This window comes from Aythya fuligula, chromosome 3 (genome assembly GCF_009819795.1).
Source record: "Aythya fuligula isolate bAytFul2 chromosome 3, bAytFul2.pri, whole genome shotgun sequence".
NCBI lineage: Eukaryota > Metazoa > Chordata > Aves > Anseriformes > Anatidae > Aythya > Aythya fuligula.
This window is the reverse complement of record NC_045561.1, coordinates 107468752-107484108: the sequence shown is the minus strand read 5'-3', so window position 1 is coordinate 107484108 and position 15357 is coordinate 107468752. Positions and strand designations below refer to the sequence as shown.

Here is a 15357-nt window from a genome sequence, read left to right as displayed (position 1 = left end):
TGCTTGGATACACTTATTTTTTCAGTGATTCTACCAAGCTCTCAAAACTATCTTATTCTTGGTTCTTTGAGTTTACTATACCAACTACCTGGAGATGATGATGTTACATTTGAGACTGTTTGAGCTGTTGGCCATTTTGGATGGCAATGCAGTCCTTAAAGGATGCATTAAAGTAAATGGAGCCTGTCAAGCTACATAAATTTGAGGCGCAGGGAAATACAGAATGATGTACTGATGCCCTAATAAGTATGTGGAAGCAAAAGATGCATAAAATCCCAGGATTATTCAACATCCTCTCTACCATTAGTAATTGAAGTCTATGTAGAAACAATGGGCATGCCGTACTCAGAAGTATGTTAGATTTTTCAGAATTTTTAAGTTACAGCCAAACATACAAAGTATACTGCTATTTAATTTGGCAAGAATACTACCTGTGTAGGCGAAGTAAAATTCTGTTTTTTAAAAAATAATGTAATTGAAACTTCTACACTTTGTTGTTTGGAATATGAGGAAAATTAACTAGGAAAGGATGGCTGTGGTTGTGGTCATGATTGATTCCCTTCCCTCCCCCATATGTTTGTTAGCAAAACGTGTTAAGCAGCGTGGTGTTTTTCCCTCAATTTTAAGATGAGCTTCACTTTTAATATTTGGAAGTGGAGAGTATGATTCGTTTTGTCATGTTTTATTGTCTGATTTTTAGCTACTGGGAGTACTGTCTTATTTCATAAGGCAAAGAAGAAATATCAAACATGCAGTAGTGAGCTTTTCAGACAACTTTTTTTTTTTTTTTTTTTACCTACGAGCAACGGCCTTTATTTAAAGCAATGGAGCAACTGGAAAACCTTGTGTATAGGAAAGATTATCTGCAGTCTGATAGTTCTCCATGCTTTCCCAGGGCTATGCAAAACTCATACTTGCCACGGTATAGACAAACTTGATTGCACGTAGAACTGAGGACAAAAGGGGGTTCTTTCGACTACCTCTTCTCGATAATCATGCTGCAAGGTTAATTTATCAATAACAATTTTTTGATAATATCACTTTATTTTATGCCTGTATTAGTTTCATATCATATTGTAAGAGGAAAGACTCTTACTTTCTGGGGAAACCATTAAAAGACCAGGTTTAGGCCAAGCAAATAAACTGTATTTGACTTCCAGCTGGCTGAAAAAGTTATGTAAGCACAGGTCTTGTAGGTATACTGTTAAATCTTAGCATTAACATCTTAGAGGATAAACAGCTGTTCTGTTGATAACACAAGCACTACAACTGTTGGTTTTGTATAATATGACTTCTACCGAGTGAGTGAAAAGAAGTTTTCTTCATGCTTTCATAATGAAATATATATATTTCCCAGTAGTACAGTGACAGATAGTTAAAGATAGAACTTTTTTTTTTTTTTTTCCTGTTACCATGCTGAAGACGTGAAATAAGAATTAGGGGAAAAGGTCAAATGTTATAAATTTATTTTGGGACATATATATTGCAACCTCTGTGGAAGCTTTTGAAAATTCAGGCAAAGATCAATACACTTCCAATAAAACCTTTAAACTTCCAATAAAACAATATTTTAAACATTATATATATATATTTATATATACTTTTAAAGGGATCATTTTAGCAGGATTTGCTTTTTTATACTGCATTCCTCTGACATAGCTCTTTCCAGATTGAAGGGATGCAAATGAGGTAAGAATTAAGGCAAACCTAAAAGGCATGCAAATGAAGTACATTTATATCCACTGACAATACAAGCACGTGTGGATCAGACTCAAGAACTGAGGAAGTCTTCCCTCTGTCTGTCCAATACTACTTTACAGCAGAATGGTGACATGGTTTATAATAAACAGTTAACATTACCATGGGAATTCAGTGTCACTAACATTACTCAGTCTAGGAGACACAGAGCTAGCATCAGTAAAACATGAACAATAAATAATATAATTCACTGCAGCACAGGACTGCTGCACAGGCTTCAGAGGAATAGGGCTGTTATGAAATGACAGTGCACACATCACGTTGTGGCAGTTTATTTTTATAATATATACTTTTAAAATTCTTTAGCAAATGACATTCTCATGCACACAAGTGTTTCAAACACAAGAAGCAAGTCCATTTATAGGTAGTCCAAGCAAATTTTTGTGTGTGTGGAAATAGCTGCAAACTGAATGGAACATTAAACTTCTGTGCAGTCTATGATGCATTGTACACAAGCTCATTTTTGAATGTCACACTGCAGGAGTAATACAATGGAAGGATCACTCTTTGCAGCTTCTTTGAATTCATCCAGTGTGATCTGGTCGTCTTTGTTCTTATCCATCTTACTGAAGATCTTGTCTACCCGCTGCTCAGGCGTCAGACCATCCTCATTCATTTTCATCATTATCACGGTGCCCACCATTTTGTAGATGGCCTTTGGGAAGAAACCACATATGTTGAGTTTTCTATGATTAACTAGATTTTTTTTTTCCTGATCAAATTCTGGAATGATATTCTAACAATAAACTGATAGCCAGTTTCCCTGAGGATTTTTCTTTTTCTTAGAATCCGATGTTCTTTCATTTAAAACGAGGAAGAATGGATTTTACTTTCTTCTTTAAATGTTTCTTTAAATGGTTGCATTTTGTATATTGGAGTAAATTTCTTTGGTTTTCTGTTTTACAGTGCAAAGCTTTTGTAACCTATTCCCTGGATGAACTATTTGTTTCATTTTCGTCATTCCCTTGAGATATCCCATATAAACTATGAATAAACAGTTTTAGAAGTTATCTCCTTTCAAAAGCTTTCCATGCATACATGTGAGCAAAGTCAGGCAGTAACCACGGTGGCTAGTAGCTGGCAGATGACTAGGGAGGTAAGCTACACTTCCCCTTATATATGATGGTCGTCTTAAATCTTAAAGCCCCCCTGTGAAAGCTCACTTAAAATACTGTGGTGTTATCCCTGTAAATTTCTGCAATCGTTTAAAGCTAATCTCCATTAAGCTTTCAGCCACTCAAGCTACAAAACAGTAATTTCATGGGTGTCAAGTGGTTTTGAGATGAGCTTTGTAAATCCTTTGCTCTGCTGTTTTTATGCTTAATCCATTCATCAGAAAACAAATTTATCTCTTGATATTTAAGAACTTATATGCACATATGTAATTGCAGCGATTCTCAAAGATTACGCATCTATTAAAATGGTAGTGTGTTTGTACCACATAGGTATGAGTCAGTATAGGATATATATATAACGTGCACTTTTTAATGATACAGCGCAAAGTCTCATGTGCTTGAAGTCTAAAAGGTATGTGAAAGAGTAATTAAACTTTACTAATGTTCAGACATGTTCTTTTTGAGTGCCATATTGTTCTCACCTCTATAATTTCCAGCATTTCCACTCTTGTAATTTTACCATCACCATCTAGGTCGTACATGTTGAAGGCCCAGTTTAGCTTTTGCTCAAAGCTGCCTCTAGAGGTGATGGACAGTGCACAAATGAACTCTCTGAAGTCGATGGTCCCATCTCCATTTTTATCAAAGGTTCGGAAGGCATGCTGGGCAAACTTTGAAGCATCTCCATACGGAAAGAACTACAAAATAAAATAATAAACAGAACTGTGGGCAATGCAAGGTAGCACGCTATGCACCTGCCTGCAAAATACCAAAGTAAGAAATTTATGAAGATTTGCTGGTGGGCTTTGTGTAAAACTGAAAAGATGCAAGGTAAACTTCTGCAATAGTTAAAGTGTAATGATTATTAAAAAAAAATATTCTTATGAAAATCTGTTAGCTTATTGCAAACAGTGTTACAGATTTAATGCTAAAAAGATATTGTAAGGGAAAATAAAAAAAGGCTAGTTTAACGAGACCATTACAATGCAATTGGGTACAAATTAGAGATTGTATCTAATAACAGTGATGTACAGCAGTAGGTACATTCCATACATTCCATGTTTTTAGGAATTTTCAGAGGAAGCATGTTTAGTTGAAGCAAATTGCCATCTTTCAGCCTTGGAAGTTCAACCCAGTGGTTTAAATTCAACCCCATCAGAGAAATTAGCAGAACTGTCTCTGGCTCAAGCTGCACCTGTGGCATTTTGCACTTCATCTCATGGCCTCTGTTCTTTGGAGGAAGCAGGTCCCGAGCCGTAACGAGGTGGGGTGCCCAAATCCTGTTTAATGCTACGAACAGTGCTGAAAACACACCTTGGGGTAGTGCAGTGCTAGGGAGACAGACGGTGCTCTGAGTGCCAGAGCCAGGCTGGCATTCATTCTTGTCTGCTCTACAACACATTTTTAAACTATTTCAGACTGGGTGCCTACTTCTAATTCTGAGGAGCATTTAAGTTTACAACTGTTACTGTTTGCTGCCTTTATTGTCAGACTATGAAATACAGCAACCAAGGTGAATTTTAACAGTATTTTTTCTGCTTAGCAGTAACCAGCCCTTGGATTGTTGCAAGCAAGTAGATGTGTGGGCTTGTTGTTATAAAAATTTATTTATTTAAAAAAATCCACATATAGCTTGAAAAATCAGGAACATATGTTCTCTTTTGCCAACAAACATTATAAATACATATCATGAAAACTGAGATTCAGTTAAACAATACAGGGCAATGCTGTTCACGCTTAATATCTGCTGTTGATGAACACTGACAGTCACTTAACAAAGTATTTAAAATGACCATCAGATGTAGGTTTTTGGCTGATATTTTTCCTCTGAAAAAAAAGAAGTATAATTTAAGACATTTGAAGCAGTAGTTTCTATTTATTCCTGTAACCCAGACTCAAGAAAATATATCTCATAAGAAAGGGAGTTTAGACAATGCCGGAGTCCCATTGCAGTGAAGAGACTATATACAAATAATGTTTGTTTTTGTATTCTCAGCACAGTGCCCAAGGGGTCCTAACCTGAAAGTTTCCTTCAGACTTATTTTCTCTGATATCAACTTTTCAGACACAGTTCTGGATAACCTTTGCAGTGCTGTACAGGTATGATTGCAACATGATCTCTTCTCTGGCTCAGTGGCATTACGGTCATTGCAAACATTGCTTCTTGCTCTCAAAAGACATAGGGCTAAATTCTGTCCACATCCATTCAGAATATTGCCCTGTTGTGGATTACCCTAAAGGAATGAAGGATTTTGTATTATCACAGAAATGGTGTCAGACATGCTCATCACACTTCCCACATGTCTTTTCAGGAACACAGGCTGTGAGCACAGAGAGAGAGGGACACATTGTACCCCTTTTCCAGAGGTATTTTGTTCAGTTTAACATTGCTGTTAGAGCTCCTGTTTTCTCATTTGAATCTGGATGGGTCAGCATCCAGTTGCTGGCTCTTGGCTCCTTCTCCCATAGCTGAAGAACTAAAGCACTGAATTTCAGTGAAGAAGGTCACCTATGAAAATGGCTAAGTGACAGCCACTCAGAAACACTCAAGAGCCTCAGGATGAAGCCGGGGATTAGCAGGGGTTGGTGGCTGGAGATGCCGAAGACCATTTCTAAATTATTCATGGGGAAATAAAAGCACATAATTCAGTCCCTCATTAGATGAGCGTAAGCAAGCTGTGCCTATCTCTTGTCTTACATCGACCTCATGTAACAGGGAGAAAAGCATCCTCCCAGTTTTCTCATCATAAACAGGTTAACAATTTTTCTCTTCTGAGCTGTGAAAGTTGGTGGCATTTACAGCTTAGCAAAGGGAATGCTTGGAATTGAAGCCTTTTTTACTTTCTCTGTTTGGTTCCCTCTGGGGAACAAATGCAGTAAAAGGTCCTTAAGGGATTGAGGACGCTCTTCTCCACTCTGTACCTGCTGGCTTGTATTATTTTTAGCCCAGAACAACTCAAAAGCAATGTCAAAACCTGTTTAAAAACCTACTTGAAGACTTCCATTGTCCATTGGCCCATTATGAAATAATTCATTAATAAGAAATGAAGTAAAAGAAAACCAAAACAATTGCAGAGCAAAAGAAGCCAGCTCTGGTAAAATATTTATCCATTAAAATACAGTGAAGCCTTAGTAAGGTGTAAAGTCTTTTTTCATTTTTTTTTTTTATTTTTTATTTTTATTTTTCTTATTAAAACAGGCTGTTAACTATGTTAAATTAGTCTTAGCCAAGTGGAAATGGGAGACAAAGCTCACTGGAAGACAAACACCAGTTTTGGCAGGAAGGAATATGTGGGTGGTTTAGTTCGCCTCATATGGCATGCTGGCATGGGCTCATTGAATGCTTCAAAAACAAGCACAGAAACACAACAGGAATTCTCAAGGGACCTACAGCATCTGGGCAGATCCATAGGATCCTCAGCCTCCTCAGGAAACCCTTGCCCAGGTGATGAATTTACACGTTAAAGGCAGCAGTTCCCTTCTGCTGCAGTGATACTACTGAAAAGTGCACTCTCATTTTAAACACCAGTCATGTATCCTGCTTTACCCTTTACATCCGAAAACCACAGCCAGCTCTACCTGCCTGGGTTTTTTACAGCACTCAGTTCTATGGGTGACCAAACATTGGTCATTTCTTTATTTCTGCTTGTCTATTCCAATCTCTTTCCTGGCCTGCACTTTTTTTCCAGACTGGTTAGCTCAATATGCTGGTGTGTGAAGGAACTGTTCTCTACAGACAGCTACTAATTAGGAGAGTAAAAAGGAAGAAAAAAATACAAGTCCCTCATTTTACCACTAAATTTTGGAGGAAAAGAAAAATGTCTTGAAGGTGACAGAGCTGGAACCAGCTGAGATGAGGGTAAATGGGATCTTGCAAGTCTGAAACCTTCAAGGGTCAGTAAAAGACTACTGCAAGGGATTGCAACTGGCAGGTGGTGCAGCCGGCTCCTATGGGAAAAGCCTTAGACAATCCCTGCTACAAATGCATTTTAGGAAGTAGTTGTTTATCCTATTTACTCTTTTAGGTTTTCTTTCATCCCTTTAATAAGTTTGCTAGCCACACAGTTCACCTTTGAAAGAGAAAATGAGCACTCTAAAAACTGGAAAGTTTGGCTTCTTTTGGAAGCTCAGACTGATGGGTTTTGTAGCCACCTTCTTAAATTTGAACTCAGACACCTACAGCTGCTGGTCAAGCCCCATCTTACAGATCCTCAGAAGAAAGAAGCCCTTTGAAGTGTATTTTCCTAACAGTTGTAACAACTGTTACCCACTATATTTTCTATAGAGGGACCAATTTCAGACGAGGTCTTATCTCCAGCCATGTATGTCAGTGTTATCATTTTAAGCTGGCTCAGATACAGTTTTCCACTCCGCAGAGCCACAGCATTAAATCTGTTTGAAACCACAGCGCATGAGCACGATGGATATTTCCATCATGAGCTAAAGCTGCGGCAGTATTTTGGTCACTGAGGGAAATGTCTATAATAATGCAGGATGCTGCTCAGTAGCTTTTCAAGAGGACAAAGCTCTGGGTTCCTGCCAGAAATCTGACATAAAACACAAGAGCTGGTGAGATAAGAAGATGGGTTCCTTTTTAATTCTGTCCTTTAGGAAAAAAAGAAAAAAAAAAAAGTAATATAACCTACTGTACTCTTACATTTCATGTGTTAAGGCATGAGAACAGGAGAAGATTTACAGGCAGAGATGGCTGGGACCCTTCGGGAAAGTCGTGCCTGCTCCAGCACAGGGGTGAAGTGCAGGGCTGCCAGCATCTTTTTGTACAAAACTGAAACCTAATGTAACAGATATAACAGGAGCATAAGCAGAACAGCACAAAAGGACACAGCAGAAGGCAGAACATGCCCTTTTATAGCCTGTATGACCCAGTACTTTTGTCCTTCTGGATGAGATTTGACTACCTTGGGAATACAGTGCTCAAGGGCAGGTCAGGACTGATACATCTTTAAAATAGATAAAACCCATGTTTCAAAGAGTTCCTGAGGATGCACAAAATAAGGGTAGGTAAGGCACAATGTACCACTATTATTTTTGTTAAGTCTCATTCTCCAGAGTAACGACAGTGAATTGAACGTGAAAGGTTGGGAGCTGCAACCATGCCCATGCTGTAGTGGAAAGTGGCAAAGAGCATCCCTGCACGGGTGGCATGGACCAGGAGGGAGGGGAGCAGCAGGACGGGGCAAGGCCAAGCAGGACCTTGTTTTTGAGCCCATATTTGTGGGTGTGAGAGCTTCAGCATTGCCTGGGGATGTGTCATGCATCACTCTTTGGTTAGTGAAGAGATGCTCCTCCAAAGAGCAGCCTGAAGTGGTCAAAGAAACATCTCCCTTGACTGGCAGGGGAAGCAGAGGGATCATTGAGCTTAAACTATTTTTAACTAAGTTTTCACAGCCCTTAGTGGGGAGGCTTCTTATAATCCTCAGACTAGGCCTTTTCCTAGCTATCTTCCATATATTTTTGGCTGAGCAAGTGTTTTCAGTGCTTGCCTACATACCAGGCTTTCCAAAATCCCAGCAGTGGGATGATGTAACATCCTTCCCCTGCTGAAAGGTCTTGGCCTGGATGTGGAAACCCCACATATGCTTCCTTCCTTGCCTGAGACAAACTGAATTGGAGTTCAGGTGAAAGTGCCAGATATAGCTCACTGGGGATCAGGGAACTGTGAGTTTCCAAACTGGGAACAGATTGCCCAAACTAATATTAGAGGAATCAGAAAGAGACAAATGTGTTTTTTTCTCAAATCAGTGCTTGAGGAATTCCTTTAGGAGAAAGAAGATTTGGATTCTAGCATTTCCCCCAGTAAGTATATTTTAAACTCTGCTTTATCTTAGGTAATTTTCACAGTTCTCTTTTAAGCTCATCTGCCTCTTAAATGTTATGATGCTAAACATCATAACATGATAAACATCATAGTGTCAGTGTGGGCCTGACACTAGAGCAGTATGGGCCGATGCAAATAATCTAATTACTTCAGTGGGGTTTGAACTGTGCCTATGAATGATAATGCTAAATTTGAAACCATTTCTTTACTTCTAGTTCTGTCAAAGGTATGTTGTAACATATACAAAACAAATAGTAACATTTATATAACATACTACATATTAACATATTTATATGTTACTATTTGTTACTCCCATTTTTTAATCCATTTTTTACTCCCCTTTTTTTATGACTCCCATTTTGAATAAGGGTAGAAAGGAGGACCTGAGGAATTATGGACCAGTGAGCCTGGAAAGACTCTGTGCCTGGAAAGATCATGGAACGGGTTCTTCTGGCAGCAACGTCAAGGCACATGCAGGACAAGGACGTCCATCATGGCTTCACCAAGGGCAAATTGTGCCTGACCAATCTGCTGGCCTTCTGTGATGGAGTGACTGCATCCATTGACTGATGTCATCTACCTGGGCTTCTGCAAGGCCTTTGACACGGTCCCACATGACATCCTGGTCTACAAATTAGAGAGAGATGTGGACTTGATGGGTGGCCCACGCAGTGGATAAGGAATTGGCTTGAAAGTCACACCCAGAGAGTGGTGGTCAATGGCTCTATGTCCAGGTGGAGGCTGGTGATGAGTGGTGTCCCTCAGGGGCCTGTCCTGGGACTGGTGCTTTATCAATGACATAGGCAGTGCGATTGAGTGCTCCTTCAGCAAGTTTGCAGATGACACCAAGCTGAGTGGTGCAGTTGATACAACAGAAGGAACAGATGCCATCCAGAGGGTCCTGGACAAGTTTGAGATGTGGGTCCATAGGAACCTAATGAGGTTCAACAAGTCCAACTACAAGGTGCTGCACCTGGGTCAGGGCAATCCCAGACAGGAGTACAGACTGAGAGAAGAACTCATTTAGAGCTGCCCTGCAGAGAAAGACTTGAGAGTTCTGGTAGATGAAAGGCTCAGCATGTGCCAGCAGTGCATGCTTCCAGCCCAGAAGGCCAACTGCATCCTGGGCTGCATCAGCAGAGCAGTGGCCAGCAGGTGGAGGGAGGTGACTGTCCCCCTCTGCTCTGCCCTGGTGAGGCCCCACTTGGAGCACTGCGCCCAGCTCTGGGGCCCCCAACACAAGAAAGATATGGAGCTGTTAGAGAAGGTCCAGGGGAGGGTCACGAAGATGATCAGAGAGCTGGAGCACCCCTCTTTTGAAGAAAGGCTGAGGATGTTCAGCCTGAAGAGAAGGCTTCAGGGATCTTCAGGGAGACCTGGAGATCATTGTGGCTTTTCAATACTTAAAGAGCGCTTATAAAACAGACGGAGAACAACTTTTTACTCAAGCAGATAATGACAGGACAAGGGGGGATGGTTTTAAACTAAAAGAGGAGAGATTGAGATTAGATGTTAGGAGAAAATTCTTCACTCAGAGGCTCTGGAACAGGTTTCCCAGAGAAGCTGTGCATGCCCCATCCCTGGAGGTGTTCAAGGCCAGGCTGGATAGGGCTTTGGGCAACCTGGTCTGATGGGAGGTGTCCCTGCCCATGGCAGAGGGGTTGGAACTAAGTGATCTTTAAGGTCCTTTCCAACACAAGCCTTTCTATGATTCTATTATTAGAAGTGATATTTAATGAACTGAAACATAACTAAATGTTTAAGTCCAAACTCCCTAGGGCATTTAGGCATCCAAGGCAAAACCCACAAATGGACACAGGCAATGAGGGGTGCTGAGCAATCACATACATAGCCTGGACTTCCACCACTCTAAGGTGTCCAAATGTTTTGCCTTAGGATTTCCAAGGGTTTTCCTCACACAACTCTTTTCAGTAGACTTTTGAGATCCTGTTCCCAGAGGCAGTTACTCACACCATACTACACCTAAATCCTTCTGTGGATACTATCCCCAACTGCCCTTTAAATGAAAAGCATTTAGACAAATGTAGATAACCACTGAGCATTTGAGTCTCAGAGCTTTCCAAGGCAGAAATTTACTGCACAAATTTATCAGGCAGTGAACGAGAATCCATGAATTTGGCTCCATGAAAGCAGAAGTAACTTTGGAAGCTATGCAGGCTTCCATTAACAATCTGATCAAATATTAAGTGATCTGGATCCCAGAGATGTGGATGTTTCTTTCCAGTTCTCAGCTCTCAGCCACAGAGCAGCAGACATCAGCACAGAAAGGCATACATACACCACTGCATCGCATGCCTTTAAATGGGCTGAGCTGTTTTGTTCATACACACTGGAAATCAAATGAAGGCTATTAGGATTCAACTCCATTACTGAAACTGCGAGGGGTGGAATTGGGCGTCTCCATGCTGTGCTAGAGATGTGATGCTGTAACATGTGGGAACACCGGGAACACTTCCAGACATGGCATTCAGACTCTTCTGACTTTCTCCCTATCCTCTGTTCCTCCTCACCTTGCTTTATCACTGCATTAGGCAGAAAAATTCTAGGAGAGCTCCCAATGCTCTCTCAACAGCCACCCCCAGCTACAGCACTGATCTCAGTGGGGCAGAAGCAATGCTGTGCCCCTCCACATGAGCTGAAGCAAGTGCTGCACTAGTGGGTCTCATGGGGGATCCTAGGTCTCTGCTCCCTCACAGGTAAAGCCAGGGGAAAATTGGCTGGTTGATTGGGCTCTTTGGGTTAATGATGCATGTGAAAACTGCGGGGAATAGCAGCAGGGTTTTTTTGGAGAACATTTCAATTATCTTTTCCTAGCTATTTTTACTTTGCAGATGAAGCTGGAAGAAGCAAGCATAGCCCTCTAATAAACTCTGTTCATGATTCATGAATTGTGTTCCCTCTGCCTTCCAAAATGCAAATAAATGGATAAAAATGGTGCTACTGCATCAGAGTTTGTACCTTTTCAAATCCAAGCTCCATGTATTACTCTCAGATGCTAACATAACCCAAGAAACTGCAAGATGATGACATTTACTTCGTTCATATGTAAGACTGCAGCTTCTGTTGATGGAATAGGCAATGAAGCAACTGCATCGATGTATTTTTCTCGTGTGTTAATGTAGCTGCACCGCTTCAGAAGTCAGATTCATGTTTGTGTTCCTCCTGCTGCTGCCTTTACTGAAAGCATAGTATGACCTGATTTCCTCTTTCTACCCTCTTCTCCCACTCAGTGTTTCAAGGGTTATTAACTCCTCCTGGTTTGTTGTACACATACCAAAACACTTCTCACCCAAGGCATGTGTATCCCTGCTAGGTAACTGGGAGAAAGGCATTTTATGCCTCAGCTCTAGCCTTTTTATTGTGTTTTATATATACAAAAGGTGCAGGGCTGTCACAGTGGGAAAACACAGGATCTGTGCATGTAATACCACAATCTGGTACTACAGGTCCGCATGGGTTTTATCAGCCAGATTCCTTCTGAGGCCTATAATCAAGTTTTCCTCTCAAGTTGTCCAAAAATATGAGTCTGATTGTTCTGCCGAGTATCAGGGCAGAGACTACCCCCATAGGATTGCAGTGGATCAATACACATGCATCTGAGCTTCAGCTGAAAGGTACGGACCTGAGCCTTTCAACACTGACACAATTCATTGCTACTGCTGCAAAGCAGAAACCAGCAAGGTATTTTCTGCATCAATTAAAAAAATAAAAAATAAAAAATAAAAATAAAAGCATCAGGGATAAAACATCAGTTCCAGAGCAAGAAGGATACAGGAACATTAGAAATGTGTCTCATCAAAGAATGTAAGAATGAAATACTGTTAAAAAGACTTGAGATAAGGATTTAGGACAGGCAAAATTAAATGAATAAATAAATGATCAGTAGCTGAGCTGTAGGGCTGAGCCTCTATGAAGGATAATCTTGAGGACTACCAAATATCAGAATCCAAATGCCTTTTTAGATTCAGGTCTCAGTTCTCCACATGTAAGTTCGTGATGCATCCCTACCTCAGAGGCGTGCGGCGATCAACACAACAAAAGATTGCAACTATTTCAGATACAGCTGCAGTGGGAGTCATAGAGCCAGCAAGAACAGGGGAGAGCTGCCAGATCTCATGGATGTTTACTGTTTGTGTCTCTGCTCAGTAGCTTTAATGCTGTGAACATGTGTGCATGCATAGACACATTCGGAGGCTTATAAGTAGCTGTTAGTTCTTCACATAAAGAAGAAATACTTGGAAGAGCCATGAAATTTCTCCCCTTCAGTGGGAAAATTCAAGACTTATACAGGCTGAAGTACGATCAGAGAAAAGTCTGTATCTTTACATTAACATTGAGGCCTAGGTCATCCTGTCTTAAATGTGTTTGGAGCCACTGAGGAAATGTCCATTTGGAGCATGCAGAGTAGAAATATTTGAGAATTCAGGCACAGACTTTGGATCATCAATACTGGTTCCTTGCTATTATGTGAGATACAGGTCAACCTAGGAGACCAGAGAACAAGCACAAACCTTTGCCAATTACAAAGCGAGTCCCACAGTAAAACAGCACAAGCTACAGCCAGCATATGCCAAGGGGCTGGAGGAAGATGGATGGGAAAAAAGAGACAGCACTTCCTCTTCTGAAACACCCATATGGCAGGGTCTTCCTCTAAAAAACTTTCAACCTGAAAAGTTAATCTCTATATTCACATTTGTGGGGAATTAGTCATTAACTAGCAGGAAATGAATTGATTTTCAATCTCAGCTTTTCTCTGATTAGATTTGGACAATGAGAAACTTAATTGAGCTGTGGTAGTGCTATAGGTCAATACGCTAGCAGATCAGTTATTAGTCACTGCTAACAAAAAAAAAAAATCTTCAGAGAGAATTGTCGTCAAAACAATTAGTATTGCTAACGCATAACTCGAGGACCAGGGCTGATTAAATGTTATTTCTCTTTGATCTCCCTTAACTGAAAAACAGCACTGGAACACTTTATTTATTTTAAGTTTGGCACAGTCTTCCACTACCCCAAGGTCAGTGATAGCACAGGGCTATGACAATGTCAGGATCCTGCTGTGCTGTAGCTATGCAGCTGTAGCTATGCCCCAGACTAATTGCAACATCCTTTTTCTTGACACTATGTTATCTCTTTAGGAATCTGGTAACATACCAGATGGAGAATACACTGGGACATTTCTTTTTTTTTTTTTTTTTTTCCCCCTCTTAAATATCATCCAACCTCTTTAGATTTCTGGGAAAAAAAAAAAAAGAGGTTTAATTTCCCTGTGAGTTTTGGCTCCAAAGGTTCAGAGTATTAACTTCAATGCTGTGCCTGCTGTGTTGTGAAGCCCTTAGTGCAAATTTCTGAGAAGAACAGGGCTATAGAAGCATTGGTAAGTGCTATTTCCAGCCAAAAAGGGATTTGAAACACGAGTCACTAAAGTCTGAGATATTCTTCTTATGAACGGATGCAGATGCAACCACAGAAAAGAGCCTCGTGCCTGAAATGTCTCATACACTTTATGTAACATGCCCTCCTAAAATTCTTAAACACGATGGAGTTGTTATAACTCAGTACTGCAGAAAGAGAACTGCAGAAAGAGAAGGAAAATGGCTGTAGCTGGGAGTATCAGAGATCTGAGGATTCAAACCTCAAGAACTCAGTGAGTGCTAAACTACAGAATTCCTTTTCTTAATACTAAGTACAAAACCTGCCATTTCAGAAGTTACCAACAAAAAGCCTTAACTTCTGGGGAGCCCTACCAATTCCCTTACACATACAGATCACTCCAGTGAGCTGGAAACCGGTGGATTCAGATATCTTTTCCAGCTAATCCAACCTTTGACAGTAGGGCAGTCCATAAACCTTTTAATCCAAAGAAGACAACTAAAAACTGAAATCACAGAAACACTGAATGATTTGTGACCTTGAAGACCACTCAGTTCCAACACCCCTGCCCTGGGCAGAGACACTTCCCAGTAGACCAGGTTGCTCAAACCCCATCCAACCTGGCCTTGAACACCTCCAGGGATGGGGCATCCACAGCTTCTCTGGGCAACCTATTCCAGTGCCTCACCACCCTCACAGTCCAGAAAGACCAAAGGAGTGGAGAAAGATGAAAGCTGTATGATACCACAAGCACTTTGCAAGAACTTGCCCTGCTGAGAATAGTATAAATATTCAAAGACAGAAAATGGGAAGGGCTGACTACCCACAAAATCAGCGTGCCCTGCTGCTTGTTGCCAGCATAGGCCAGAAGAGGGAACTCCAGCCTGCACCTACAGATATGCCTAGTGGGCAGCTCGGTCCCAACAGGAACATATGTAACAGGCTAAATGTCTGGATTACAGCTACCGTCTCTAAATCAGTCATTGTGGAGTTCTATGTAAATAACCACCATCTTCATCCCTCTGCTCCCAACCAATCATGGGGAATGGATTGGGAGTGGTTATTTTTTGTTTTGTACCCCAAAGTGAAAACCTTTAACAATGCCTAAGGGCATTAATTAATGATAGAGTGCTTGGAAACCAACACGAGTGAATCCTGACAGCTATTTGCTTGGAGACCATATATCTGTCCCTAAGCTTTTGGAACATAAACAGATACCTGATCAGAGCCGTTAAAATGATGTATTACAGA

General features: G+C 40.8%; 1 protein-coding gene across 5 annotated transcripts in view; it reads right to left on the bottom strand.

The window, feature by feature from the left end:
* Nucleotides 1-1362: 1362 nt before the first annotated feature.
* The window catches only part of VSNL1 (visinin like 1), an 88131-nt gene continuing 74136 nt past the window's right edge, over nt 1363-15357 (bottom strand). For all 5 annotated transcript variants that reach the window (XM_032185057.1, XM_032185054.1, XM_032185056.1 and 2 more), the window contains exons 3-4: nt 3356-3571; nt 1363-2413 (exon numbers count right to left, since the gene is read on the bottom strand). In XM_032185057.1, the coding sequence (XP_032040948.1) occupies nt 2216-2413; nt 3356-3571 (414 nt within the window). In that variant the 3' untranslated portion in view covers nt 1363-2215. The remainder of the gene's footprint in view (nt 2414-3355; nt 3572-15357) is intronic.